A 25,778-nucleotide genomic window follows, 5' to 3' on the forward strand; every position below is an offset into this window, starting at 1 on the left:
TTTGCTGTGTTAGAAGCACCAAAGTGACCCCTCCGAGGTGCAAGCCTGGGCAGTGCGTATGGAGGTTCTGGGCTGCCCAGAAGACAAGACCCTTCTCTCAGCCTTGCTGATGTGGTCCAAAGGAAAGCAGAGCAATATATTTGGCACCAGCTTGACTGCAGGAGTTGCTGGAATGAGGCATACAAGGCGTCATCCAAGCATTGTAGGGACTCAACTCTGGATTTGTGTAGGGTTTACTCCTTAGCATTTATTTTCCTGAAGCCATCCCACAAGGCAGTTTCACTGGTAAGCTCCTTGTGTCATGAATTTCATTTCATTTCATTATTATTTTATTACAGATACTCCACTGAATATAGCTTCACAGAGCCTCAAGGGCAGCTGGCTAACACAAATAATAATAGAAACATCCCCTAGGTTTGAGAGAGGTATGTATCTTTCTGCAGGTAGGAAACAGCTGTAACACAAACAAATTTTGGTAAACTATTCCAAAGTTGTGAGTGGTAGAGCATATATGTAACCAAATGACCTTGTAAAGACTGTCAAGCAGGATAGTCGTGCTTATCCTCCTACCCACCCGTTTTTCAGTCAGTAATTTTCCATTGCAAACTAGAAATATACATAACTTACTTGAACTGTTTTCCTGCATGAAGTTTCTAAGTTGCTGAGAGCAATGAATTCTGAAAATGTAATTTCCTTTTGAACGCCTCCATAAAGCTACCCTTCCCCCTGATCTTTCTGTAAACAAGCAAACAAACCCACCTCTCCAGTGGATCAGGGATTTTCCTGAACAGCAAAAAGAGAAAGATTGGCTGTAACTTCTTCTCCCACAACCGCTGGATACATTGGAAAGGCCAATATTGTCTCATTGCCTCTGTTTTATGTGCTTTGTGTGTAATAAAAATGCTAAGAAAAAGTCTTACAAATATTTTAATAAAGACTTCAGCTGGGCAAGTTAAGAACAGGAAGAAATTCATTCTCTAATTTACTTTAGGGTACAGTCTATCCCCCCCCCCCATGTTTTAGTTTCTTCTTTCCACAGAAGATTCCCTACGGCTGCTACGATTTAAAGCATCAAATGCTAATGCAAAATTCGAAGAATTACAAACATAGGGTTTTCTTTAGAAACACATATGCAATGCCCTGCAACATCCGGCAACTTAAATGAATAAATGAACTTGATTAAAAGGATACAGAACTGATACACATACATTTATGCTTACCTGCTCCTCTGGGCTTACTGCCACCTCTGCAGTTGCTTCCACACAACCCCAATCACATGCAATGATTTCCACTCACCTGGTTCTTTCAGGTGGCATGTTTTACACAAAACTCAAGACACTGGACATCACCTGCATGTCAGGTAAACTCAGCACCAAGAAGGACCGTGTGGGTGGGTGTCTGTACATGCACGTTGACTGACTTGAGAGCAGCAACAGGAGAGGAAGCAGCAATCATTCTAGAACAGGTCTGTGCTTAAAAGGGGTCTGAGCATCCAGTGGCTGAGAAGGGGAGAATTAAGTGTTCCTTATCTTGCACCCCCGAAATGTCCCATCACTTCTTTAACTTCTCTGCATTTTGCTGTGGTTTCTTCTTCATCTTCTTCTTCGCTTTTGCTTTTGACATGGTGTCCAACGCAGACTGGGAACGTTCTTCCGAAATATCGGACAAGAGCAGTTTCCCAGACTGGGTTGGGTATTTGGTCTTCATCAAGCTTTTAAAAACGGACTGAGAGAGCAAGTGTTTCAGATGTTTCTTCATCCCCTTTAGCATCTTCTGTTTCTCACTCTCATTTTGCTCGTCGGGTCGGCCTCCTGTTGACACACACACAGGGAGGGGGGAAACATAAATCCCAGCACAAATAATCAAGAGGGGTTCTAGAAGTTTTGTTACTTAAAGCTGGGGGCTGGTGAAAAGCATAGGGAAATCTACTGATAGATCACTGGACAATTTACAGTACATAGTTAAGGGTTTCTGACTCCCAATAGTTAAATGATGACATGTAAAACAAGATTCATTGTACACCTTTAGGCACCAGGCAAAACCACTCCTCTTTAATCTTGCCTTGGCAAGATGAAACATGAACATCTGCTACACTTGGACTCCAACTGCATTGATCCTTCAGGAAGCATTAAAATATGAGACTGGCATTACTGAGGTTTGTAGCTTTTTCTTTTTCTGAATGTCTGAACTGGCGCTAAGCTGTGCCCAACTCTTGCCGAGTTTGAATGAAGTTTATGCCTTACCTGTTCTCCCCCCACTGCCCAACTTGTATACAACCTCAAACATTTTCCAAATGCATTTTAGATAAATACAAGAGTCCATAAATAGAGCTCTTTAGATGTGTGAGAGTACCCAGGTTATTGCCTTCATTGCTGCATCCAGGAGATATGCCCCTTATTACACCTTTCTCGGGGTGGTTCCTCCCCCCCAAGCCCAAACACACACACACACACACACAGACACACACACACACACTGCTACTTGCCTATTAGCGCATCATCATCTAAATCAAGCTCCAGCGCTTCTGCAGCTTGCTGGAGCCATGAGTTGTGCTGCTTCGCTCGGCTGTTGAAATATTCCACCTTCTCAATCTTTCTTGCCAAGTTCACCCGCTCCTGCAACGAAGCACAGTGAGGTTATGCAGGGACAGGATGTGGGCACTCAAAGCAGTACATGGACAAAGGCAATATAAGGGCTAAGTTAGACGTGGCACTGTTTTCACTGGGTGGGTCTTTCACAATTGCTTTTTCTTCAACAAATAGATGGTACGGGTCTGTGGATGTCTCTGGCCATTGTTATTATTATCATTATTATTTTAATAACCTGCCCTTCACCATGTTAGATTCCTTCTCTCATAATAGCAGGGGAGATGAAAAAGCTTCCACACACTTTGCCTTTGTAAGGAATTCACTAACTCTAATGAACTCATGGGACCCTAGGTTAACCATTACTCCCTAAATTTTGCCATCCCTGTTATCTTCTGGACATACTTCAAGGTGATGGTTTGTAAAGTAACCCTTGGACCTCAGTCTACAAACATTACTGGCTTACAAAGGGGTCAAGCTGACTTGGAATGAGGAGGAGACCTGGGTTGGAACTGGCACTCAGTTGAAAAGTTCAATGGGTGATCTTGGGAAATCATGGGCTAATTTGTCCGGCTACCTTGTTTTGCAGGACTGCCATTAGGCCAAAATGGAAAGGGGGGTCTAAGTACGCTAAACTTAAGCTCCAGCATGCCTTACATTGGTCTTTTATGGAACATCAGCAGATTCAAATGGGGAAGGAGGAAGCCAACAATTCTGAATTAGAAAAGCTTTCCCCACTGACAACAATTAGTTATCTTCCACTTGTAACATGGTGATGTACAAGCTCGCCTTAAGAAGTTTGGGTACAGTGTAACTTAAGTCAACCAAGCTCTGTGCATATAAACATATCCTATGTTTCGGTGGTTTAACTGGACTTTTGTTCAACTGCAATTATTAATAAAAAGATTGGAAAATTATTTGTAAGACTACTGCTGCTTCCTCTATTTTGTTACCCAAAACATTTGGGATGGAGCAAGCTACCACCTCAAAACAGACAGAAAAAAATAATATAGACCCAGCTTCAAATTACATAGCATTCAAAACAAGGAAAATGACAAAGAAACTGGAGGGAAAATATATTTATTTTTCATTGTTATTTTATTAATTGATTTTATATTCTGCTTATCCTCCTAAAGGAGCCTTTTCTACAATGCAAAGCAATGGAAGCGATTATGCTCCACCAAGTTATATCGGAACCACCAGAGCAATTCACAAAGTCTTTTGCCCTTAGCTTTCAACAGATTTTAATTCAACCATTCTGCTAGATGAATGTTCTAGATGAAAAATGAGATCTGGCAGGGCGCTGCCAACATTAAGAGCTTAGAATGTAGGCACCAAAGAAAGTCCCACGCAAGTCTGCAAATGGGACATGGTGATTTATCTATGCCTATATTCCATATTTAATAAGGGATTAAATTATTAAAGCCGCAGAAGTGACAGCAGGGTGATGAGCAATTTGAAATTCTTAAGCAGCCAAATAAAGGAAAAATTAGTCCTGAAAAACATTCATTACCTGCAATCAACTACTGAAAACTAAGCTCATTAAAAACAGCTTTGATTTTAATGTCTCCACATAACTCCTGCTCTCCTCTTGTCTTTTCTCTACTAGTGATAACATAATGTCTTCTTTTCTGGTCTTCCAACCCTGGCTGGCAAGATCTAAAGGAGAGATGAGCACTGAAGAAGCTGAACCCTGGGCTCTACTCGAGTGGAGCAGCACATATCTGTCATGGATGATTTGGTTTAGATTCCTGCATTGCAGGGGGTCGGACTAGATGACCCGTGGGATCCCTTCCAATTCTACAATTCTATGACTTTATATCCAACTTTATGCCACCTTGCTTTCAACGACTTGTCACAGGTGACCAGGACATTAATGCAGGCTAATATGTTGACTAAGGGACGCGGGTGGCGCTGTGGGTTAAAGCCTCAGCACCTAGGGCTTGCCGATCGAAAGGTCGGCGGTTCAAATCCCCGCGGCGGGGTGCGCTCCCATTGTTCGGTCCCAGCGTCTGCCAACCTAGCAGTTCGAAAGCACTCTTGGGTGCAAGTAGATAAATAGGGACCGCTTACTAGCGGGAAGGTAAATGGCGTTTCCGTGTGCGGCTCTGGCTCGCCAGAGCAGCGTTGTCACGCGACCCAGAAGTGTCTTCGGACAGCGCTGGCCCCCGGCCTCTTTGAGTGAGATGGGCGCACAACCCTAGAGTCTGTCAAGACTGGCCCGTACGGGCAGGGGTACCTTTACCTTTAATATGTTGACTGACAGAGAAGGGATGGCTCACCCTGTCTCTCCTCCACTAGCCCACTGGCTAGAAGCATTTTTTAAAACAAAAAATTTACAGCAAGCTTGGCTCATGAACAGCCATCTCAGTCAGAACCACTGTTCCAGATCTCACTTCCCAACCAAGTTCCGAAATCAGGTGTTAGGAACAGACATCTGTTACGAAGCCTTGAGCAACTGTGAAAAGCGCGGTTGAGAAATAAAATAAAAACCACGAACACACTACTTTCAAAGGAAATATCTATTTCACCTTGATTGCCGTCATGCATTTTGTTTCGACGGGGAAAAAAGGAAGCTCTTCGTTCTTCTCCAGCGTCTTGTAAATCCTTTTGAAATTCATCATGTCGCCTGGGCCAATCAGAAGCAAGCTCAGGCCCTCATTGGCAGCTCTGGCAGTCCTGCCGCTTCTGTGCACGTAAATCTCAGAGGTGCGAGGAACCTGCAACAGCGAAAGAGATTAAGCACTTCTGTGGGAACGGGTCTGAAGTACACAAAAAGAGAACAACGCATAACACTCCCCAGCAGCAAGCAATTTCACACCTACTATGGCACTGTTTCAGTTTATCTCAATGTGCGCTAACTCTTGGGAGATATTGGATTCCACAATTATGTGCAAGCCCAGAAATGTCAGAGATATCTGAAACGACAGGCTGGTTGGCACATGCCACAGTTACAAACAATGCTACTAACCAAAAAAATAATTTCTGCAGGGCTGAGCAACAGCAGAATAAAGCAGAAAGGAGCAACACTCAGAAGGTCCAAGTGTGTCTGTTCCTACATTCTCTTAAGTTTACCTAACAGACTACTAGTCCTGAGAACCTACATGGGAATGTTTTAATGACAGTCCATCTATAGGTAGAAGAATGGAAAACATATAAATTATATTGTGGACATCTGTCTTGGAAGGCAATGGAGGAGTGTGCCTTTGTTATATACAGTGCAACAAACAAACACACACCTTGGCTTTAAGAATTAAAATACAGTGTAAATAATAACCTATTTAGTTGCAATTAAGAGCTAAATTTGCACCATGAAGTATAAATGCAAAACTTGATTTTCAATCCCCATTAAATCAATGATTTAAATCAGCTTCCCTGCCTCTCTGGTAACTGAAATCATCTTGATTTAAACCAATCCACCATGCCTCTCTTTCTTCTTCTGTGTTACAACCCAAAGACAGGCCACGAAGATCGCTTGTGGTCTTCAATTTACCGTCAGCCATCAATGTATTACAAATTCATGAACAGAGAACAGAAGTACATTTTGTTCTGGTACCTGGTAATGTATGACATGCTGCACATGAGGAATGTCAAGACCACGAGCGGCAACATCTGTTGTCAAGAGGGCACAGCTGAAATTGCAGAAGTGGAGACAACGGTTGTTTTATTAAGGAAAGGGGAGGGGGGGGAGAGCTCCCTAAAGTGCATTAACACTGAATTCAGTATTACCAGAAGGCCAGATACAGTAACATAAGCAAAACAGGGCTGTGTCATAAGTACTGCAGAATGAAAAGAAAGACAAAAGGGACAAAAACGAAGATAACCTATCTATTTAAGACTGCTTTACTTAGCCTGTGAAGGATGGGTGGAGAAACCTTCAGGGGCTACTGGTTTGTTTCCGGTTACAATTCAGACTGCTAGTTTTCGCCTGCAAGTCTTGGGAGTAAGGTTATCTGAAAGGCTTCTTCCATGTCAGCTTGCACAGGTATTAAGATCTATGGGGGAGGCATCTGAAGCACACAGGGCAAATGTTCAGTAGAGAGCCTTCTTGATGGCTGCTCCCAAGCTCTGAAAAAAGCCCTGGACACAAATTTTCACGGCCCTCTAGCAGCCACAGTGCATAGTTGTCAATTTTTCCCTTTTCTTGTGATGAATCCTATTCGGAATAAGGGAATTTCCCTTTAAAAAAAGGGAAACGTTGACAGCTATGCTATGGTGGCTCATCTACCAGAAGTGATGTATTTAGCAATAGATCTTATACCTGATTCTGACCAAACTAAGCCTCCTGATGCAAATCATGCTCTAGGAGGCTTAGTTTGGTCAGAATCAAGTATAAAGTTCCATAAGGTAAAGGTAGTAAAGGGACCCCTGACCATTAGGTCCAGTTGTGACCAACTCTGGGGTTGCGGCGCTCATCTCGCATTATTGGCCGAGGGAGCCGGCGTACAGGTTCCGGGTCATGTGGCCAGCACCGTTTACCTTCCTGCCAGAACGGTACCTATTTATCTACTTGCACTTTGAGGTGCTTTCGAACTGCTAGGTTGGCAGGAGCTGGGACCGAGCAACGGGAGCTCACCCCGTCGCAGGGATTCGAACCGCCGACCTTCTGATCGGCAAGTCCTAGGCTCTGTGGTTTAACCCACAGAGCCACCCGTGTCCCATATACTTCCATAGTTAATGCTAAATAAACTACTTCTAGTAACTGAGCCACCATAGCTGCTAGAGCTATGTTCTGGGCTTTTTAGACTCATCTACCCATGTACTATCTGAAACCAGATGTGAAATATATTGGCATTATTTTCAGTTCTCCTACCCACACTATGTAAATAAGTCTAATTTGTCTTTTATGAAGTTTTACCTGCCTTGGGTTTTTTTTTTTACTTTGTATCGTTTTCGTTTCAGTGCAATTTATCATTTGATTTCAGGAGTACGTTACTGCTGCTCGCTGCCTTGAGCAGCATTTGCTAAGGAAACCAAACATCCAACCCACGTCAGTCACTCCAACTCACGTTAAGTTTGCTTACTCCCCTGCACAAAACAGCTGTCCTGTACACTAGGAGTCTTGGGGGGAAAAGATGCTTGGCCCAATTCCAGTGGCCCTGAGGGAGGTGCTGCTGCTGCCTGGCTCTCTAGTTGTCACCCTAGAGGCAAAAGAAAGGTGGTGTACACACACTGCGTGTGCAGCCGCAAAACACTGTGTTATGCCGACTTTCATGTGTGAAGTTGAGGCCCGCTAGCTCTCACCCCTTCTCTAGCCAGTCTTCCAGGACAACTAGCCGTTAATCAAAGCTATACAGTGTGTGTGACAACTACACATCATAGATTCTTGCTTTGTCTGCACTGGTTGGTAGTTTTGTTTGTGGGAGCGATTCAAATGCTCAGGACTGCAATACTTCAAGGGCTGCCTCTCCCCCTGTGTTCAGCATCTGAGGCCCTTCTTCGTGTGCTTCCTCCAGGTGAGGTCCAGAGGGCGGCAACACAAGAACGGGTCTTCTTTGTAGTGGCTCCCCAATTGTGGTATGTTCTTCCAGGTAATGTTTGCCAGGCACTTTCACTCAGTGCTATACCAGCTGCACTGGCTCCTGGTGGAGTACAGGATCAGGTCTAAGGTGCTGGTTTTACCTTTAAAGCCCTATATGGCCTAGGACCCTTGTACCTACGGGACCGCCTCTCCTGGTATGTCCCAGGGAGGACCTTACGGGCTTCAAACAAAAACAACTTGGAGATCCCGGGCCACAGGGAGGTTAGGCTGGCCTCAACAAGAGCCAGGGCTTTTTCGGCCATGGCCCCGATCTGGTGGAATGCTCTGTCACAAGAGACTAGGGCCCTCCGGGAATTGACATCTTTCCGCAGAGCCTGCAAGACAGAGCTGTTCCACCAGACCTTTGGCCAAGGCAGTCTGACCCCCCTCTCGCCTTCTGTAATCCACATAGAACTCTAGCCCAATGGTTGCCATTAATTTGATTCTGAATTGATTTTAGAATGTATTTCAATTAATCGATTGTGATTTTATGAAAATGGTGCTATTTTTACTGTTGTTAGCCGCTCTGAGGCCGGTTTTGGCTGGGGAGGGCGGGATATAAATAAAAAGTATTATTATTATTATTATTATTAATTTTAGGCGCCAGGAGAAAACGTTTCTGTTCAACCAGGCCTTGGGCTGATTAATATTCTATAGCCTTTTAAATGTGCCTTTGGGAAGGGTGTGTGTGTTATTGTTTTGCTGTTTAGTGTTTAATTATTTTGTATTTTATTCCGTGAACTGTGCCAAGATCAAATCATTCAATAAATGTTCCCATTCTTACTGACAAAGCCCTAAAGGTATTCGAAGGTCCACCTCCTGTTCTTTAATTCACAGCTTGACGTTTCTCCCTGAAGAGTCCCCAAGGAAGTCAACAGCACCACATCAAACCACACAGTATCCAGGACACAAGAATTAAAATGAAAGGCATGATACCCCTCAGCCTAACATTGCCAATCCCCTCCCAAAGGCCTGGATAAATAGAACTGTCTTCGAATTCCTCCCAAGCACAGCTAGGGGATGTGGACTGTACCATTACCTTCAGGAGGGGTTCTAAACGTGGTGGCCCACTACAGATAAAGCCCTCTTGTGCACTCTCATCCTCCTTGCCACTGCTTTCAGGGTGTGTGCCCTCCACCGCAAATTATGGGTTGCGGCATATGGAAAATATGGCTTCTTCAAGTACCCATTTAAGGCCTTGCACACTAGTTCCAATACCTAGAATTGGGCCCAGTATCTCCCCAGCACCCAGTGCAGTGCTCTCGAAATTGGAGCGATGTGCCTTTCTCCGGCAGCTCTGCCCTGCCCAGAGCTACTGCATTCCACTGCTGCAGCTTCTGGACCATCTTCAAGGGAAGCCCCATGTAGAATGCACTGCAGCAATCTGCACGGGAGGTTAGCAGAGCATGGGTAACGGAAGCCACGCTATTGGATCCTGTCATTCAACTGTGTTCAGTATCAAAGGCCTTGCTCTGTGTCCTACCTCCACTGCAGGTGTAGCTGGTTGGGACTTAAGAAAGGGCCTTCTCTACTGCGGCCCCCATGCTTCCCACAAAGAACTCCTTCCCAAATTGGATCCCTCTGTTTTAAGCTTTAGGCGAGTCGTTATTACTTTTCCCCTTAAAAGTTTCGCCCGCCTTTAAATTCTGGTAAGTTTTTCAGCGTTTACTTGCTAATTGTGCTGCGGCGCATTACTCCGTTCTTGTTCTCATTGTGTTGTTGTCAATTCAAGCAGTCCGCTTTTGAAAAGCGGCATGATCTTAATTGATAAAATAAACCAAAGGGGGGGGGGAGAGAGAGAGAGAGAGAGAGAAACCGACCTGGGGCGTTCAGCAAACCTCTCCAGGTTTTTCAACCTTTGCTTTTGGTGCATGTTTGCATGAAGAGGCAGGAGGTCGCAGTCCAATATCGTCAAGAGGGCAGTGAGCCGCTTGATGCAATCTATACTATTTGCAAAAACCATGGTTCTGCCTGGGTACTGAAGGAGGAAATAATAGAGGTAGTAGTCTTTCTCCTCTGTATCGCAGTGGATCCTGGTCTCGGTGAGGGTCTCCACGGTGGCCTCTTTCCTGGTCAAGTCTATCACTTTGGGCTTGCCCTTGATGCCAACTTTTTCCATCAGCATTTCCAGCTTGGTCTTCTTGTCTATTTTGACAGCTCTCTTCTTGTGGAGAACCCTAGTCGGAGCCTGGTGGATCAAAGTCAGGGTGGCAGAAAAGACAAACGTCTGGCGTTTTGGGTTATATTGCGAGTCGCTCAGCATTTCCAGCAACTGAGAGAGTTCCTCGAAATGCCCCCTCTCCACCATCCGGTCCGCTTCGTCGATCACCAGGCACCTGTCAGACGGACGCGAGAGACAGTTTTAAGAGCGTTTCGTTTTGAGATAAGAGGAGATCCGACACGCTTCAAAAGAGCCCTACCTGCTACAGCGCACACAGAAAAGAACAATGGCCTGCGGTGAGTGAACAGAACCACAAGCCGATTCTTATTCCGTATGCTTGTATAGATACCAAAGTGGGAAACCAAGGTGCAAGGAAACAAAAGCCTGATGGAATTTGCACCAGCAAATTCAAGGACTTTGCTGTTGCAAAGTGACGACCGCTAGGCCTGGTGTATCAATGCATCTCCCAGGACTGGTTTGAGGGCCAGAGCATGATGGCGCCTTCACCCGACGGTAGACTGTGGGTGAAACTGCCACCACTCCTGACCGTAAGGTGCCAGAGCTGATGCAGCTTGTTATTCCCTTAGCGCACTGCTGGCAGAGGAACTCTCTGTCGCCAGCACCTGGTAGAACAGGTTCCATCAGCGCTGTGGCCAATGGAGGTCATTACTCCCTTGGCATGCCAGGCACTGGCAATGGAGGGACTCCCTCTGCTGCCACTGCTTGGCGCACCAAGGGAGGAATGAGCACTGGTGGAGGAAGAGGAGTGCGGGGGGAGTGCCCCGCCTCCGGCAGGGTGCCATCACAACTGCCCCCTGCCCGTGCTGGGTGCCCCACCCCCGCAGGCGGCACCCCCCATCCCCAGGACGTGTGCCATGCCCCAGTGGGTGGCGTGCCCCACCCCTAGGATGCGCCCCACGCCCCTGCAGGCGGCACGCCCCACCCCAGGACACACGCCAGCCCTGTCCCCTGGTGCCAGAGCATGAAACTCCACCACTAGGAATGAGCTGTAGTCTGGGCCCAGGAGGAACCAGGGTGAAACTGATGCCACTCCCGCTAACCCACAAATGAAATCGTAAACGTAGGTTGTCACCATGGAATGTCTAGGCGCCATTTCTTTTCAATGGGATTTGTTATCTATACCACTTTATATTTTAAAGAACAAATCTCAAAACGGTTTATAGCATATTGAAACATCAAATAAAGCAATCCGGAATACAACAAATTCAGTCTTCAAGGAAAATATTTCAGATCATCCCTAGGTGACATTTTGGTTTCCCCAGAGATCTCCAGGTGATCACAGCTGGACCCACGGCAGTCGCAAACTGCACCTGGCGCCTGGCTGATTTCTAATACTGGCCGCCACTTGCCAGTGCCTGGAAATTTGCTTTGAAACGTGGCATGAGCTGGGTGGAGGAGAAAATCTGGTAAGTCAGGCCAATTATGGAAACCGTTTCCATCCTCCACCCGCCTCAATTGTTCTATAGTAGCTTCATGGTCTCTGCTGTTCATCTGAATGAGCCACAGTATGTTCAGGCAGGTGCAACAGAGCTAAGCAGTCCAAGTGCAACATCAAGCATGCCTAAGTGTCCCCCGATGCTCAAAGCAGCAACTGTGAACTTCAAGGGAAAACCCTGAAAGATCCTGCAAAGTGTTTACTGCAGAGGTGGCTAACCATGGTGCCCTTGGTGTTGCTGAACTCCAAATCCCATCAGCCCCAGTGAGAACCACCAACGGTCAGGGCTGATAGGAGCTGTAGTCCAAAAACATCTGGAGGGTGATGCACTGACTACCTCTGTACTATTGCTTAAGCAGGAAGTTCTTTAGCATTGATGATCTTAAAAATACCCAGATAGTATTTGCTCGTTTGGGAGAAGGAAGACATATTTGAAAAGGGATCTTGAGTACCTGAGTTGCCGCAGGTTTGAGAGATGTGGCTGCTTCTCCTGTATTAGCTCCCACAGGCGCCCTGGGGTTGCGATTACAATCTCGGGCTTCCTTTTCAGAATTCGCTGCTGCTTCTGAGGTGCCATTCCTCCAACAAGAATGGTTGCTTTAATGCCTAAAAGACAGAAGACCAATAGGACATTAAGGTCCCTGGAGCATTGTTGCAGCAGCTATATTTCATAAAATTTTCTGGCATGAAAGTCATGAGATGCTGCACCATGTTTGTAAGAAATCACTTGGATTTACCTCCCCTCTTTTTAGGAGCACAAACCTCCACAAAAGTATTTCCCAATGTTTTTTTAAAAAACCAATGAACTACAACGATGACCTGCATCTCCAAAATAGCATTTATCCTGTGTTCAAGATGGTGTGCGCTCCTCCTAGTGGTGGATCATTTAAAAAAATTAAAAAATCCTTACTGATGCGACGCTGAGCCCCCCCCCCCCCCCCAAAGTGGAATTCTCGACCTGTATAAATTATGCAAATAACAACCACTCTTATTCTGAATAATTTATCTTGGCTTTCTAGTTGTGTGAGAAAATGAACCGGGCAGGTCATTGAAGCGCCACCACCAGTCACTGGACTTCTTACTCAACCACCTCTCTGGGTTCTCAGATGTCCACAGGCCATGCCCAGACACCTTCAAACGTAACCTCACAGCAAGGAAGGTTAGAAAGCTGCATTTCAAAAAAGAAAAGAAAAAACCCAAGGATTTTCTCAGCAAACTGATTGTGCATACCATAGTCTGTGCTTTCCCTACAGAGAAGACAGAAAACTGTAGGAAACTTTCTCTGCAGAGCATGTTTCCATTTTAGGAAAGGGAAACTGAAGCAATGTACTTCAGCAGCAAAGTAAGTAATGGAAGACAGACCTTTATATGTATGTTAGATGAAAATAAAATTGATTTTATATATGCTATTGTCTCATCTCTCTTCACTGTATTGTAGAATCACTTCCAGATGCGTCATAGGAAGTGATTCACAAATGAAATAATAACCACAACAATAGCATTGATGGATGGCCATCTGTCATGGGGGCTTTGGTTGAGACTGCTGCATTGCAGAGCGTTGGACCCATGGAGTCCCTTCCAATTCTATGATTACCAGGAATTGACATTACCTGTGAATCTGTTCACCGCATCAATGTGATGCTTCACTTGGACAGCAAGTTCTCTTGTAGGAGTCAAGACCAATCCCAGAAGAGGATTGTTTCTATGTGCAGCAGCATTAGGTTTTGGGGAACCCAGGTCATGTTCTGCACCCTCCAACACCTTCAGGTTTCCTGCTGCCAAAGACTTGTCGCCGTCGCCATCGTCATCGCCACTAGCTTCACCCCCATCAGGGCTCAAGCCTCCTGTATCCACACTCTCTTCCTGCTTGGGTACCTCATCCTCACCATCCTCTCCTTCATCAAGCGGCCTGTCCCTTCCACTTGCCAGTCCTGTTGACTTGCGCCACTGCAGAATGGAATGGATCATTGGAATGGCGAAAGCAAGGGTCTTACCACTTCCTAAACATGGACAAATAAAACACAGGTTAGAAACCTAGGAACACAAGCGGAGCCTGCTGGATCAGGCCAATGGCCCACCTAGTTGTCACAGGGTTGCCAGGGTACAACTCTGAGGAGCGGGAACAGTAAGAGATAGATAGAGAGGAAGTGATAGATGGGGAAGAGGGAGAGAGCCAGGAGGAGGGAAGGCTCTCTGATGCTGAAGCAGAGCCCCAGAACCACACAGGAAGTTCAGGAACAGATGGAGAGCCTGTCCCTGTGCCGTCTGCATAGGAAAGGAGAGGGTTAAAACGAAAGGATCAGAGACGTCCCATGAAACTTCCCCGCCTTTTCTGTTGGAGAAGCCGGAGAAGACAACTCCCTGAATCTGAACCGGATGATTCGGACGCATGATTGTAATGTGCTGCTTGTACATATGTAAAATAAAGAACTGTAAATACCTCTCTGAGTGAGCAGAGAGTGCTTATTGTGAAGAGCATACACAAGCCATCACATTAGTCCAGCATCTTGTCACAGCAGCCACCCAGATGCCTGGGGGAAACTGGCAAACCCAAGAGTCGTTCCCCCCGCATGTGGTTTCCAGCATTGCTGCCTCCAACCATGGAGGCAGGCTAGACCACATGGCTGGAAGCCCTTGGTAGGCTTGCCCTCCATGATGTTGCCTAACCCTCTTTTAAAGCCATCCAAGCTGATGGCCATCATTGCCTCCCACAGAACTACCGTATTTTTCGCACCATAGGACGCAGTTTTTCCGTCTTAAAAACTAAGGGGAAAAGTCTGTGCGTCCTATGGAGCGAATGCAGGGGGGGAGGCAGGCAGAAAAAGCCCCCAAGAGCCACACACAAGCTTCGTGTGGCTCTTGCGGGCTTTTCCCCAGGAGGGAGAAGGGACTGACGCGGTCAGTCAGTCCCTTCTCCCTCCTCTAGAAAAGCCTTGCGCAATCTGCTAAAGCCTTGCGCAATCTGCTAAAGATGCTGCTTAAGGCTAAAGAGGAAGCCAATGCAGTGAGCGGGATGGATCGCGCTCGCTGCCTTGTCTTCTTCGTTAGCTGCGCTGGAGAGGTTTACCTCCTGGCTGGAGAGGTTGAGCGGCTATGGATCCCGCTCGCTGTCTTGGCTTCTTTGCTCTTTGGGGCTGGGGGGGGGGGAGAAACCCAGGCTTCCCTCGCAGCCCCGAGAAGCTCTGGGAGAAGCGGACAGGCTGCACACAGCCTGTCCCTTGGTCTTTGAGGCTGGGGGGGGGGGGGGAATAATATTTTTTCCCTTGATTTCCCCCTCTAAAAACTAGGTGCGTCCTGTGGTCCGGTGCGTCCAATAGAGCGAAAAATACGGTAAGCTCCAGAGTTTAACTAGGCACTTTCTTTTACCCGTCCTGAATCTTCCAACATTCAGCTTCATTGGATGAGTTCTAGCGTGAGGAGCAAGGGGGGGAAAACATTTCTCTATCCACTTTCTCCATGCACAATTTTATGAACTTCTACCATGTTGCCTCTCTTTGCCTTTTCCCTAAACTAAAAAGCCCCAAATTCTGCACCTTTTTTTATAGGGGACTTGCTCCATCCCATTTCTTTTTAACACATCTTTTTGATTTTCAAAAACTCATATAACAAACCACCCCCATACATCCCCACACCCCAAGAAACACTCCATCCGTATACAGTGTAAATGAGAGTCAAACATTCAACAGGTTGGTCTTTTCGGAATGTTTTCTAAACTGCCTTACGCTAGTGTAGCCAGGTAATTCCATATCAAGTGATCCAACTTTTTTACCTCATGTCATCCAATTTTCTTAATATTTTGTACACTTGTTGAATGATAAAAACTAAGCTTAAATCTAAAATTAAGAAACCAAACCAGCCGGTTTTCCCCCACTAGTCTGGTATTGTCTACTCTTCTTTGACTGCCAGCTCTTTTCCAGGAGCTCAGGCAAGGAATTCTTTTACTTCAGCAGCTTCCTGCTCCTTGAAGTTGATGAGGATCGAACCTCAGAAATTCTGGATACAAAGGATATGCATTATCCCTCAGCCAGGGCTCCCTCTCTTAATTAAAGCCATGTAAATATATGTAGTTACAATGAGTCAAATTGGTGCTTCTTAAAGCAGGCACCTGTCGTTGCTTATCTCACCAAGACACTTCACTGTGGGTTGCTTTTCAACAGTAGTAATTAATAAATATAAATCATTGTGAAATCTTTTGAATATATACATATTTTTTAAAACCAACAAATAAGTGCCTGGACTCTTAAAAAGTACTGGTTCATTTGTAGGCTGCTAGTCTGTAATAAGACTCACCACAAAGCAAAATGGCTGCTCTGCTTAAAAAATATATTAAAAATTGTAGTGGTTTCTGGCCTGCTTGTGGTTGGGTGTGCAGAGGCTGCTCTGAGACTTCCACCATCCTAAGGTAACATACAAAGCAGTGTAATGCTATTGACGTGCAACATGTGTACTTGGTTGGATTTTTCCTTCTACTCTTGTTGGTCTTTTTTAAAAAGCTCTATAAAAGGAATTGTCTTAATTGACAGCTCTGATCAGTGCTCTCCACACACAGAAATGAAAACTAGGCCAAGGACAAACTGCATTCTACTCAACTCATCTCTCGTGATACAATTTTCTGTTGCTGCCATTGACATTTTAACTCCTTCTGTAGGAAATATGGAATCACTAACCCAGTGGTTTCCCTCATAAGGAATGGAGGGACTTTTCCCAAGTGAAAACTGGCAAACAGGAGGACCTCTTTTAATCCCTGCCCCCTGCACCAAGCCTCCCTGCGCATGTGTCCCTGACCCCAGGTCTTGTGGTAAAGGTTGTTCACCCAGGCTGGCCTCTGAATCTGGAAGACAGTCCACCTAGGGAAGGGGGAATTGGCAGACATTTCTTCTATCACACTATTGCTCCCCCTCAGTAAGTGTTGAGACAATGTGAATTCAGAGGAAATGAAGTTGGGACCTTCTCAATTCAATAAGCCAGGGGTGGTTAACCTGCAGCCCTCCAGATGTTGCTGGGACTACGAATCTCGTAAGTCCCAGACAGCCAATGGTGGAGGATTATGGGAGCTGCAGTTCAGCAACATCATCAGAATGGTTCTGTAGCTTTAGCTCTCCAAAAAAATGAACAAATCTCTCCCCACCAAAATGAAACAAAACCGAGAGGGGAGATGCCCAGAGCTCAAAAGGGAAAAGGGTGCAATCTGTCATGTTGACAGACAAGTCTTGGCTTGAATCACAGATAATTATTTTCTCAGGGCACTCCAATCACAATGTAGAGGACTCTCATTCTCTTAAGGAAGAAAAGTTGCAATCTCTAAGTCTTAGGGGGCATGGGGAGCTCACACACTCCACCAATAAACCTTCTACCACCACCTTATGATTCATTCTGAAATTCAGAAGTCTTCATCCCCTCAGAAGGGGTGGTGATGCCTGCAAACTGCATCCAATTCGGCCAGAACATCAAAAAAGTAATAGACTTTTCCTTTAGTTAAGATTCATCAAATTTTAAAGGCGCCCTTCATGAAAATTTCTCTATCGGTCTACAATTTGGCAGGCTCACTGCATCCCGGAAGAGTATTTGTCTCAAAATTTTATCCACTTTGGCCAAAAAGGGGAAAATGTTATAGTCACTGCAGGTTCCCCATTACAGTGAATGAGGAAAACACAGAGCTTTGTTTTAGATGTAGTGGCTTAGAAACCAGAGCACAGATTGAAAAAGAGAGTTCAAAGCAACTCGGAACAGATTGGAATATTTAAAAACACACAAACACACAGATACGAGTTGAATCTTGGTGCCCGTGCAGCTGTCTGTGATTTGTTATCGACAATTGGCAGGTAATAAGAATCCATATTTGATGCCTGCCAAATTTAGCTGAGAGATGCCAACAAATCTAATACACTGAAATTGCCATATAAAATTTTACAATCAAAAAGCACGTTTCAAAGTTGAAAATTTGCACTCTTGCTTTTAACTTGTATTTTATTCTGTGAACCGCCTTGAGATCTTACGATGGAGAGTGTTATATAAATTTAATAAATAAAAATAATAAATTAATTGTTGTGGGGAAGAGGGCATTGCTGGTCTTGCCTACAGCAGTAAAATGTCTTGGGCAGGCCCTGTCCTCACCACTGATGTCCTGATGGCCCTCTTCAATTTCACCAGCTCCTGCACCCAAATATTTTTCACCCACAAAAGAAAAAGCTGAAATTCTCAGCACACTGTACTTTGTGCTCAATTACCCAAATCCATGCTTCTATCATGTGCTTATGGAGGTACAGAATCTACACATCTTGGACAGTGGAAGCGAAACAACCGCCGTAGCAATGAATTATACCTGTCTCTGCAGCTCCAAGGATGTCCATGCCATCTCGAATCGCAGAAGGCAGAGCCAGGGCCTGAATCGGAGTTGGCGCACTGAACCCTAATTCACTCAGTGCCTGAAGAACAGGCTTAGGAACGAAGAGGCCTTTCCATGCAGACATGTCCACTTCCTGACCTGAAGATAAAGACAGGACTTCTGCTGTCCAGTTTTTAGCCTTTTTAGAAGCTTTAGCTGGTTCAGCAACATCTTGGGGAGGACAGGTTTTCTTCTTCAACTCTCTCTTCCTCTTTTTCTTCGCTTTCCTTTTAAGGATTGTGGTGTCTCCTTCTACTCTCTCATCTTGCTCAAAGCTAGGGATGGCCTCTTTACATTCAGCCTCCTGCTCAGTTGTTACCAGTTCCTTCACTTTGGGTTCATAACCACTCCTCACCTCCTGTTCCAGATTTTTCTCCTTCTTCCTCTTCTTTTTGGGAATTGCACTATGCTCTTGCTCCAGGTCTTCCACTTCTCCAGGCCTCCTACTAGATTTTCTCCCCTTGGCATTTTCTTCTCCCGCTTTCGAGGAAGACACCAGTTTATAATCTGTAAGCTCCTCAAAACATACTAAGCCTCCAAGTTGCTCGTCGGCAAAGAGATTTGGGTCAATCTCAATGGGCTTCCATGCCCCTGTCACTTTGATGCCTCTTCGCTTAAGTTTGGATGGAGTCTTAAACTTACTTGAACCTCGCTTGAGCTTCATGACTGACCTTCAAAGAAGAACAAAGGAAAATATTTCAAAAATGGCTATCAGTTAAATTCATTATATGAAGTAAAGGTAAAGGTAAAGGGACCCCTGACTGTTAGGTCCAGTCATGACCGACTCTGGGGTTGCGGCACTCATTTCGCTTCATTGGCCAAAGGAGCTGGCGTACAGCTTCCGGGTCATGTGGCCAGCATGACTAAGCCGCTTCTGGCGAACCATAGCAGCGCACGGAAACACCGTTTACCTTCCCGCCGGAGCGGTACCTATTTATCTACTTGCACTTTGAGGTGCTTTCGAACTGCTAGGTTGGCAGGAGTTGGGACCGAGCAACAGGAGCTCACCCCGTCGCAGGGATACGAACCACTGACCTTCTGATCCGCAAGTCCTAGGCTCTGTGGTTTAACCCACAGCGCCACCTGCGTCCCATTATATAAAGTACATAACATGAAATTGCACAAAGGGAAGAGATAAAAGAAAAAAAGGATACCACTGTGCACTGTTTTAACACTTTATGCAATTACAGTATTAAATCTTTTTTTTTAAGTGACTCATAATGCAGAAAAAGTGATAAATGGCAGTACATCATGAAATTTGTTGTTTTTAGAATTAATAAACAAAGTCTGTTTTGTGCTGCTATAGCTGCTTGTAAAAAAAGCCAATCTGGATATTAAAACCATGTCCCAGATTTTCTTAAGCCAATCAGAATTTGTGTGGTTTTCAAGGATTGAGCTATATATTCCTGCCACTGTCAATAAAGTTAATATTAATTGTAAATCTACTTTGCTCTCCCTCTTCTTTGATTTGATGGAAGGGTATATCTTTATAAACTGGACTAGGAAGGTGTATCTGATGAGGCCATTTGAAATCAAAATGTAATTCTCTGCAGCTCCCAACTATGAGCATCCCTCCTTCACTCATTCAGCAGTCTAGTTTCTCTTCCCCTCTTAGGTCCTCCCTAAGTTCATTCAGACCATTCCCACCCTCCTTTCCTAGTCCTTCCCTGCTTCCCACACCATGCTACCTGCTCCCAAGATCCTGCCTTTCCCTAGACCAGAGTTTCCCAACCTAATGCATTCCAGATGTTTTGGACTACAACTCCAATCATTCCAGACCATGGGTGAGCGGGGATTTGAACCCTGGTCTCCCTAGCCTGACACCCTAACCACTAGTCCAACAGCATTTAGAGGGCACCACCTTGGCTAACTAGCAGAGACCTTCCCCTTACAGTCGTCCTTACCAGCCTGCTAAGTCCATTCATATGAAAAGTGACAACAGCTCCTAGGACTTTTACTGTGAACATTTATCTTGGGGGCTGGGGGAGTTGAATAATCACTCATGTGAGCAACTCCTACAGCAACATGTCTCAATATGCCCTTCATAGGCTTGTGTTCTCTTCCTGGTTCTTTGAACATTTGGTTCTACATATTTTGTTCTGAACAACAATCCTCTCAGATTTGGTAGTGACTGTATTTTTAAAAAAAACTTTCAGACAGCAAGCATGAACAAAGCAAGCTATAACCGGCAGCTGTGGCATCGGAATCATTAGACTCAAAAGCTGGTAAAAGATTACATGTACAAAAGGAATACAATTTTTCCTTCTGAAATTTGCAAAGGGAAGACACGAAATGAAGTGGTGCCTTGTACTGTCAGCTGCATGTTCCCTTATAAAGTATCCTAAACATATAGCTGGGCATTCACAGAATCATAGAGTTGGAAGGGACCCCAAGGGTCATCTAGTCCAACCCCCACAGTGCAGGGAATCAGAATCAGAATAATATTTATTTGCATCAGCCACTGGCCGTAGCAATAACATAGCATAAATGTACTGAAGATAGACTTAAAAGCTTAACTATACAAAATAAATTTGCAATGCAGGATCTTTTGCCCAACGTGGGGCTTGAACCCATGACCCTGAGATCAAGGGTCTCATGCTCTACCGACTGAGCTATCTCAGGCATTTGACCAGTCCCATAATGGTCACAATAAGGTTACAGCAGGAGGACAAATGCTAATCAACCGGTCTGACACTTAGATGGCCCTTACAGTGGTATCTTGCGTTACAGACGCTTCAGGTTACATACGCTTCAGGTTACAGACTCCGCTAAACCAGAAATAGTACCTGAGGTTAAGAACTTTGCTTCAGGATGAGAACAGAAATCACGCCGCAGCAGCAGGATGCCCCATTAGCTAAAGTGGTGCTTCAGGTTAAGAACAGTTTCAGGTTAAGAACGGACCTCCGGAACAAATTAAGTTCTTAACTAGAGGTACCACTGTACTAGCTGGACCATAAAGAAGGCTGATCGCCGAAGAATTGACGCTTTTGAATTATGGTGCTGGAGGAGACTCTTGAGAGTCCCATGGACTGCAAGAAGATCAAACCTATCCATTCTTAAGGAAATCAGCCCTGAGTGCTCACTGGAAGGACAGATCCTGAAGCTGAGACTCAAATACTTTGGCCACCTCCTGAGAAGAGAAGACTCCCTGGAAAAGACCCTGATGTTGGGAAAGATGGAGGGCACAAGGAGAAGGGGACGACAGAGGACGAGGTGGTTGGACAGTGTTCTCGAAGTTACCAGCATGAGTTTGACCAAACTGCGGGAGGCAGCGGAAGACAGGAGTGCCTGGCGTGCTCTGGTCCATGGGGTCACGAAGAGTCGGACACGACTAAACAACACCACCACTGTACTATAAAACAATGACATCAACTTTTTAAAAATGTGATATATTATTTTAATTCTGCCCATCCTCCACAGGACCCACATTATCAAGCATACTACCCATTCCCCATTATTCTCCTTGGAACAGCCCTGTGAAGCAGGCCGTGCAAACTGTGTGCAACTAACCCAACATCACACCATAAGCTTCATGACTGAATGAGGAACTGAACCTGGATCTTTCCAGTCCCAGTGGCTTCTGTAACTGATGGCAGCTTACTCACAGAATCTTGTGTGCCTGTTTGGAAATGCCTGCAGTTACATCTGGTAGCCAAGGGGGTACATTTTTCCATGCTCCTAGGTCCAGCCCTGCCAACAGAGCTAGGGAGCTGAAATAAAAGAGTAATCTTCTACACCTTTATTCAATGCTAGTCATACTCAGAACAGCCCCACTGAAATAAGCTGACTTAAATAACTGAGGTCCACTGGTTTCAATGGGTCTATTCAGAGTATGACTCAGCTGGATATCGCTCAGTGGCTTATACTTCAAATATCTGAGTATTTAACACGGTTAATTGTCCAACATGTCGATCCTAATCCTAAACTACAGTTTTTATGGGATTCAGTATCCAGGTTTAAACATACGGTTGTTAAAACAGAGCTGCAACTTTGGGAAAGTAAGGCAGAAGTACCCACATTAACAGATGTACAATAGGTGGAAATTAAATTAATAAGCAAACAAATAAACAACCGAAAATGTTATTTACCCCAACCAATTTGCAGGTGAACATACAAGGAAGAATCAAAAATAGAAATGAACTGTAAGTGTTCGGTTTTCAGATAATGAGAGACTTTTGGATCTCTGCTAATCAGCAACCTCCCAATTCGCCAGTCCACCCAGTAAAAGTGGAACGCAACAACATTAAGTTGTGAGCTTGCGTCCAACACGCAGCCAACTGCACGAATTAACAGTTCACCAGGAAGCCAACTTATTCAGAAGTTTAACTGATTCACCGGGGATTTACTTCCAAGTACTGAGGAGACCAATCTCCAAACCACCACATCGCCACAGTGGGGTGAACCCCCAGCTGATCCCCCTCCCCCGCCGTTTCTCAACCAATCTTACCGTTACTGTCGCGAGATTAAAGTGGGGGGCGGAGGGGGGAGGGGAGAAACAGGAAGGAAAATGCCACTCTATGCTCCTGAGAGGAACAGCGAGGCATCAAAGCGGCAATAACAAGCATTTTTAAGGATGCAGGCTTATAAATGGTAATGAAACTACAAGAATAGTAAATAGCAACCTCGATTTTCCTTCTTTGGGGTCTGCCGTCCGTCCTTTCCTGCTACCCGCCCCACGCGGTTATCTCCTTCCAAGTTCTTATTATTTATTCTTATTAGCTGAACTTATTAGTCGCTTTTCACCCAAGGTCTCCAAGAGACTTACACTGAAATATCTATATGCATAAATACATTACACCACACAAATCTCTACGGCTGCACAAAAGTAATCCTTGCCTTCCTTCCTCCGCTGGCCTCCGAGGCTACTTCTGCGCGCTTGCCGGGTTTAACGGCCCAGCGAGTGCCGTTTGCACCCGCGGAAAAAAGTCCCTGCGAAGATCCCACCAGACACTGCACAGCGACGCTTCCGGGAAATCCCACCACGTGGGAGCCTCACGGGGGCGGCCATGATGTCGTGACGTCATCTCCCAGCGCCAAGCTCGCATCAGAACTTTTATCAGGCTGCATGCTGGCTGGCTCTCCAGCAGTGGGGAAGGCTGCGGTTGCTGCGTTGGCTCGGTCATGTCTCTATGGGCAGGGTGGGGGAAAGCACAGGATGAGGCATCCGATTCTGCTGGTTGTTGTTATCCGATGGTCGGTTTAGATGAGCGTTATTGCTCTGGTATAAGTTGAGTGGAGTTTTGGAGGAGTTATGTTATCAAGAAGGGCTCTCCTCCACCCCCGTTGCTTAATTATGGCTGTTTTATTTTTATTTTTTTATTTTATCCTCAGAGAATGTTCAGCACTTCATTAGCTCGAGTAACCGAGGCATAAAGGTAAAGGGACCCCTGACCATTAGGTCCAGTCGTGACTGACTGCGGTTGCGGTGCTCATCTCGCTTTCCTGGCCGAGGGAGCCAGCATACAGCTTCCAAGTCATGTGGCCAGCATGACTAAGCCTCTTCTGGCGAACCAGAGCAGTGCACGGAAACGCCATTTACCTTCCTTCCTGCCGGAGCGGTAGCTATTTATCTACTTGCACTTTGCACTGCTAGGTTGGCAGGAGCAGAGACCGAGCAACGCGGGGTTTCGAACTGCCGACCTTCTGATCCGCAAGTTCTAGGCTCTGTGGTTTAACCCACAGTGCCACCCGCGTCCCTCTCCAGCTAATCACAGATTAACAGGAGGGTGATTTTGCACGCTTTCTGAGCACTTGTGCTCTCATGCCGTAGTCTCTGTCTGAGTCGTTTGGCCCTGTATTTTTTCTCATTAAAAGTTGCTGAAGTCACTTCACCTTGTATTATTGTTGTTACTACTGCTACTTTTAAAATTGATTTTATTAATTATTGAAAAGGAGGGGAGGAGAAGTGACATCCAACAAACATTCCCCCTCCTCCCAAGCCAAGCCCATTTCACAATTTTATTTTTTTAACAATGTCCTATATAGAATAGCAAATTGAAGCAGTAAAAATGTCAAAGCGGATTCTATAAAATAAAACCATATTTTCCTAAGTTGTCCATTTGCTTAATGTTACCGTCTTTCATGTGGCCTATTTGCCCATTTTTCCATAAACGCCAGATTCAAATCTTGTGCACAACAAACTTTGAATAAATCCACATCCATCTACTGTTACTTGTCATTCACCAAAAGGTCCAATTCTTGCCATTTTAAAATGCAATATTAAAAACAGTTTAAATCAAATTAGTCACAAGAATAGGGCAGGTTCTGGGAGGGGGGGGGGGAACCATACATAGCTCAACAGTAGAGCATATGCTTTGACTACAGGCTCAATTCTGCCTTTCCACTGGGGGGGGGGGGGACAGGTTGTAGGTGCTGGGAGAGATCTTTTTCAGGGACACTGGTGAGTAGCTGCCAGTCAGAATAGCAAATACCTGGAATAGTCTGGCTTGATTTGGACAGCTTCCTAACTCTGCATATTGTGCATTGAATTCTGGCTGGGCTTTGCAGAGGAGTAGAACTACTGTCGCATCTGCAGCACTCCTGCTCAGGATGGATATGGCAAAAGTGCAGGCAGGATTATATAGGCCTGGATTAAATCTAATACTGTCAAGTGAAAGCAGTGGAAACAGCTTGGTTGCCCCAGATTCCAGGAATGCCCTTTGGTTGGTTGGTTTTCTTGCAGATAGCTATCCCAACTTCAGCTGGTGCGGAGTCAACTGGGAGAGGTGGGCAGATAAACCTCACTACCTAATCCACCTGCATCCTGTTCAGTGCTAAGTGTGTGTGTGTGTGTGCATTGCTTTGCTATTGCTCGATCATGGGTTTAAAGCCCACATGAGGGTTGAGGAGCATCACAAACCAGTCTTGGTCCCTGCTGCTACATCTCCACCTCAGCAACCATACATTGGGTGACCATGTGCAGGAGCCCTGTGCATGTACCAATGCACATCACATTTCTCCATCTGAGAAAGGACTCTGACTCAGGATACCATCCTTACACAGAAGAGCTGTGAGTGCCTATGTCAGTAGAGTCATACCTCGGATTACAGACGCTTCGGGTTGCGCACTGCACCGAACCCAGAAGTACCAAAACGATTACCAAAACGGAGCATTGGATCCAAACTACAAGAAAGAAGATTCCACCTAAACATTAGGAAGAACTTCCTGACAGTAAGAGCTGTTCGACAGTGGAATTTGCTGCCAAGGAGTGTGATGGAGTCTCCTTCTTTGGAGGTCTTTAAGCAGAGGCTTGACAACCATATGTCAGGAGTGCTCTGATGGTGTTTCCTGCTTGGCAGGGGGTTGGACTTGATGGCCCTTGTGGTCTCTTCCAACTCTATGATTCTATGATTACTTCTGGGTTTCGGCGCTTGTGCATGCGCAGTACTGCTAAATCGTGACACTCGTGGGTTGCAAACACTGTGGGTTGCGAAAGTGCCTTCCGTACGGATCATGTTCACAACCCAAGCGTCCACTGTATACACAAGTCCCCCTTCTCATGGTTGCTGCACGTGTGGCTGGCGGTGTGGCTGGCCTGCTAGCCTCCTGACATGTTGTACAGATATGTGACGGGCTGATGGAGCAGCAGTTCTTGCCTGCAGTCATAGTTCTACTGAGTCAAGTGGCTGCCAAAGGGCCATCTAGTCCAGCATCCTGCTCTCACAGTGGCC

At 45.5% G+C, this 25,778-nt stretch overlaps 1 protein-coding gene and 1 long non-coding RNA gene across 4 annotated transcripts; one reads left to right on the forward strand and one right to left on the reverse strand.

Annotated features, from left to right (window-relative positions):
* Positions 1 to 910: 910 nt before the first annotated feature.
* Positions 911 to 23,448, reverse strand: DDX24 (DEAD-box helicase 24). 3 transcript variants are annotated; one of them, XM_083435269.1, is made up of 9 exons: positions 23,053 to 23,448; positions 18,046 to 18,779; positions 13,334 to 13,723; positions 12,176 to 12,329; positions 9,927 to 10,442; positions 6,142 to 6,217; positions 5,117 to 5,305; positions 2,486 to 2,615; positions 911 to 1,811 (listed from the first exon to the last, which is right to left on the reverse strand). In XM_083435269.1, exons 1-9 carry the CDS (start codon positions 23,229 to 23,231, stop codon positions 1,552 to 1,554), a joined length of 2,628 nt encoding a protein of 875 aa, XP_083291395.1. In that variant the 5' UTR covers positions 23,232 to 23,448; the 3' UTR covers positions 911 to 1,551. The 3 variants fall into 3 exon arrangements, with proteins under 3 accessions (XP_083291395.1, XP_083291396.1, XP_083291397.1); XM_083435270.1 differs by having other exon boundaries at positions 22,945 to 23,124; XM_083435271.1 differs by lacking the exon at positions 23,053 to 23,448 and adding an exon at positions 22,731 to 23,037.
* On the forward strand, positions 23,240 to 24,154 carry LOC310678083. The gene is made up of 2 exons (XR_014511606.1): positions 23,240 to 23,356; positions 23,442 to 24,154. It is a non-coding gene; the product is annotated as an uncharacterized lncRNA (long non-coding RNA).
* The last annotated feature ends 1,624 nt before the right edge of the window (positions 24,155 to 25,778 follow it).

The sequence above is a fragment of the Podarcis tiliguerta genome (assembly GCF_965153285.1).
Source record: "Podarcis tiliguerta genome assembly, chromosome: 1".
Classification (NCBI taxonomy): Eukaryota; Metazoa; Chordata; class Lepidosauria; order Squamata; family Lacertidae; genus Podarcis; species Podarcis tiliguerta.

Excerpts from the sequence above, each read along its gene's own strand:
- DDX24 (XM_083435269.1), bottom strand. The coding sequence starts at position 23,231 with ATGACCGAGCCAACGCAGCAACCGCAGCCTTCCCCACTGCTGGAGAGC. Across the intron at positions 12,330-13,333 it reads TGCGGTGAACAGATTCACAG|GCATTAAAGCAACCATTCTT; the intron begins GTAATGTCAATT and ends TCTGTCTTTTAG. Across the intron at positions 1,812-2,485 it reads AGATGATGATGCGCTAATAG|GAGGCCGACCCGACGAGCAA; the intron begins GCAAGTAGCAGT and ends GTGTGTCAACAG.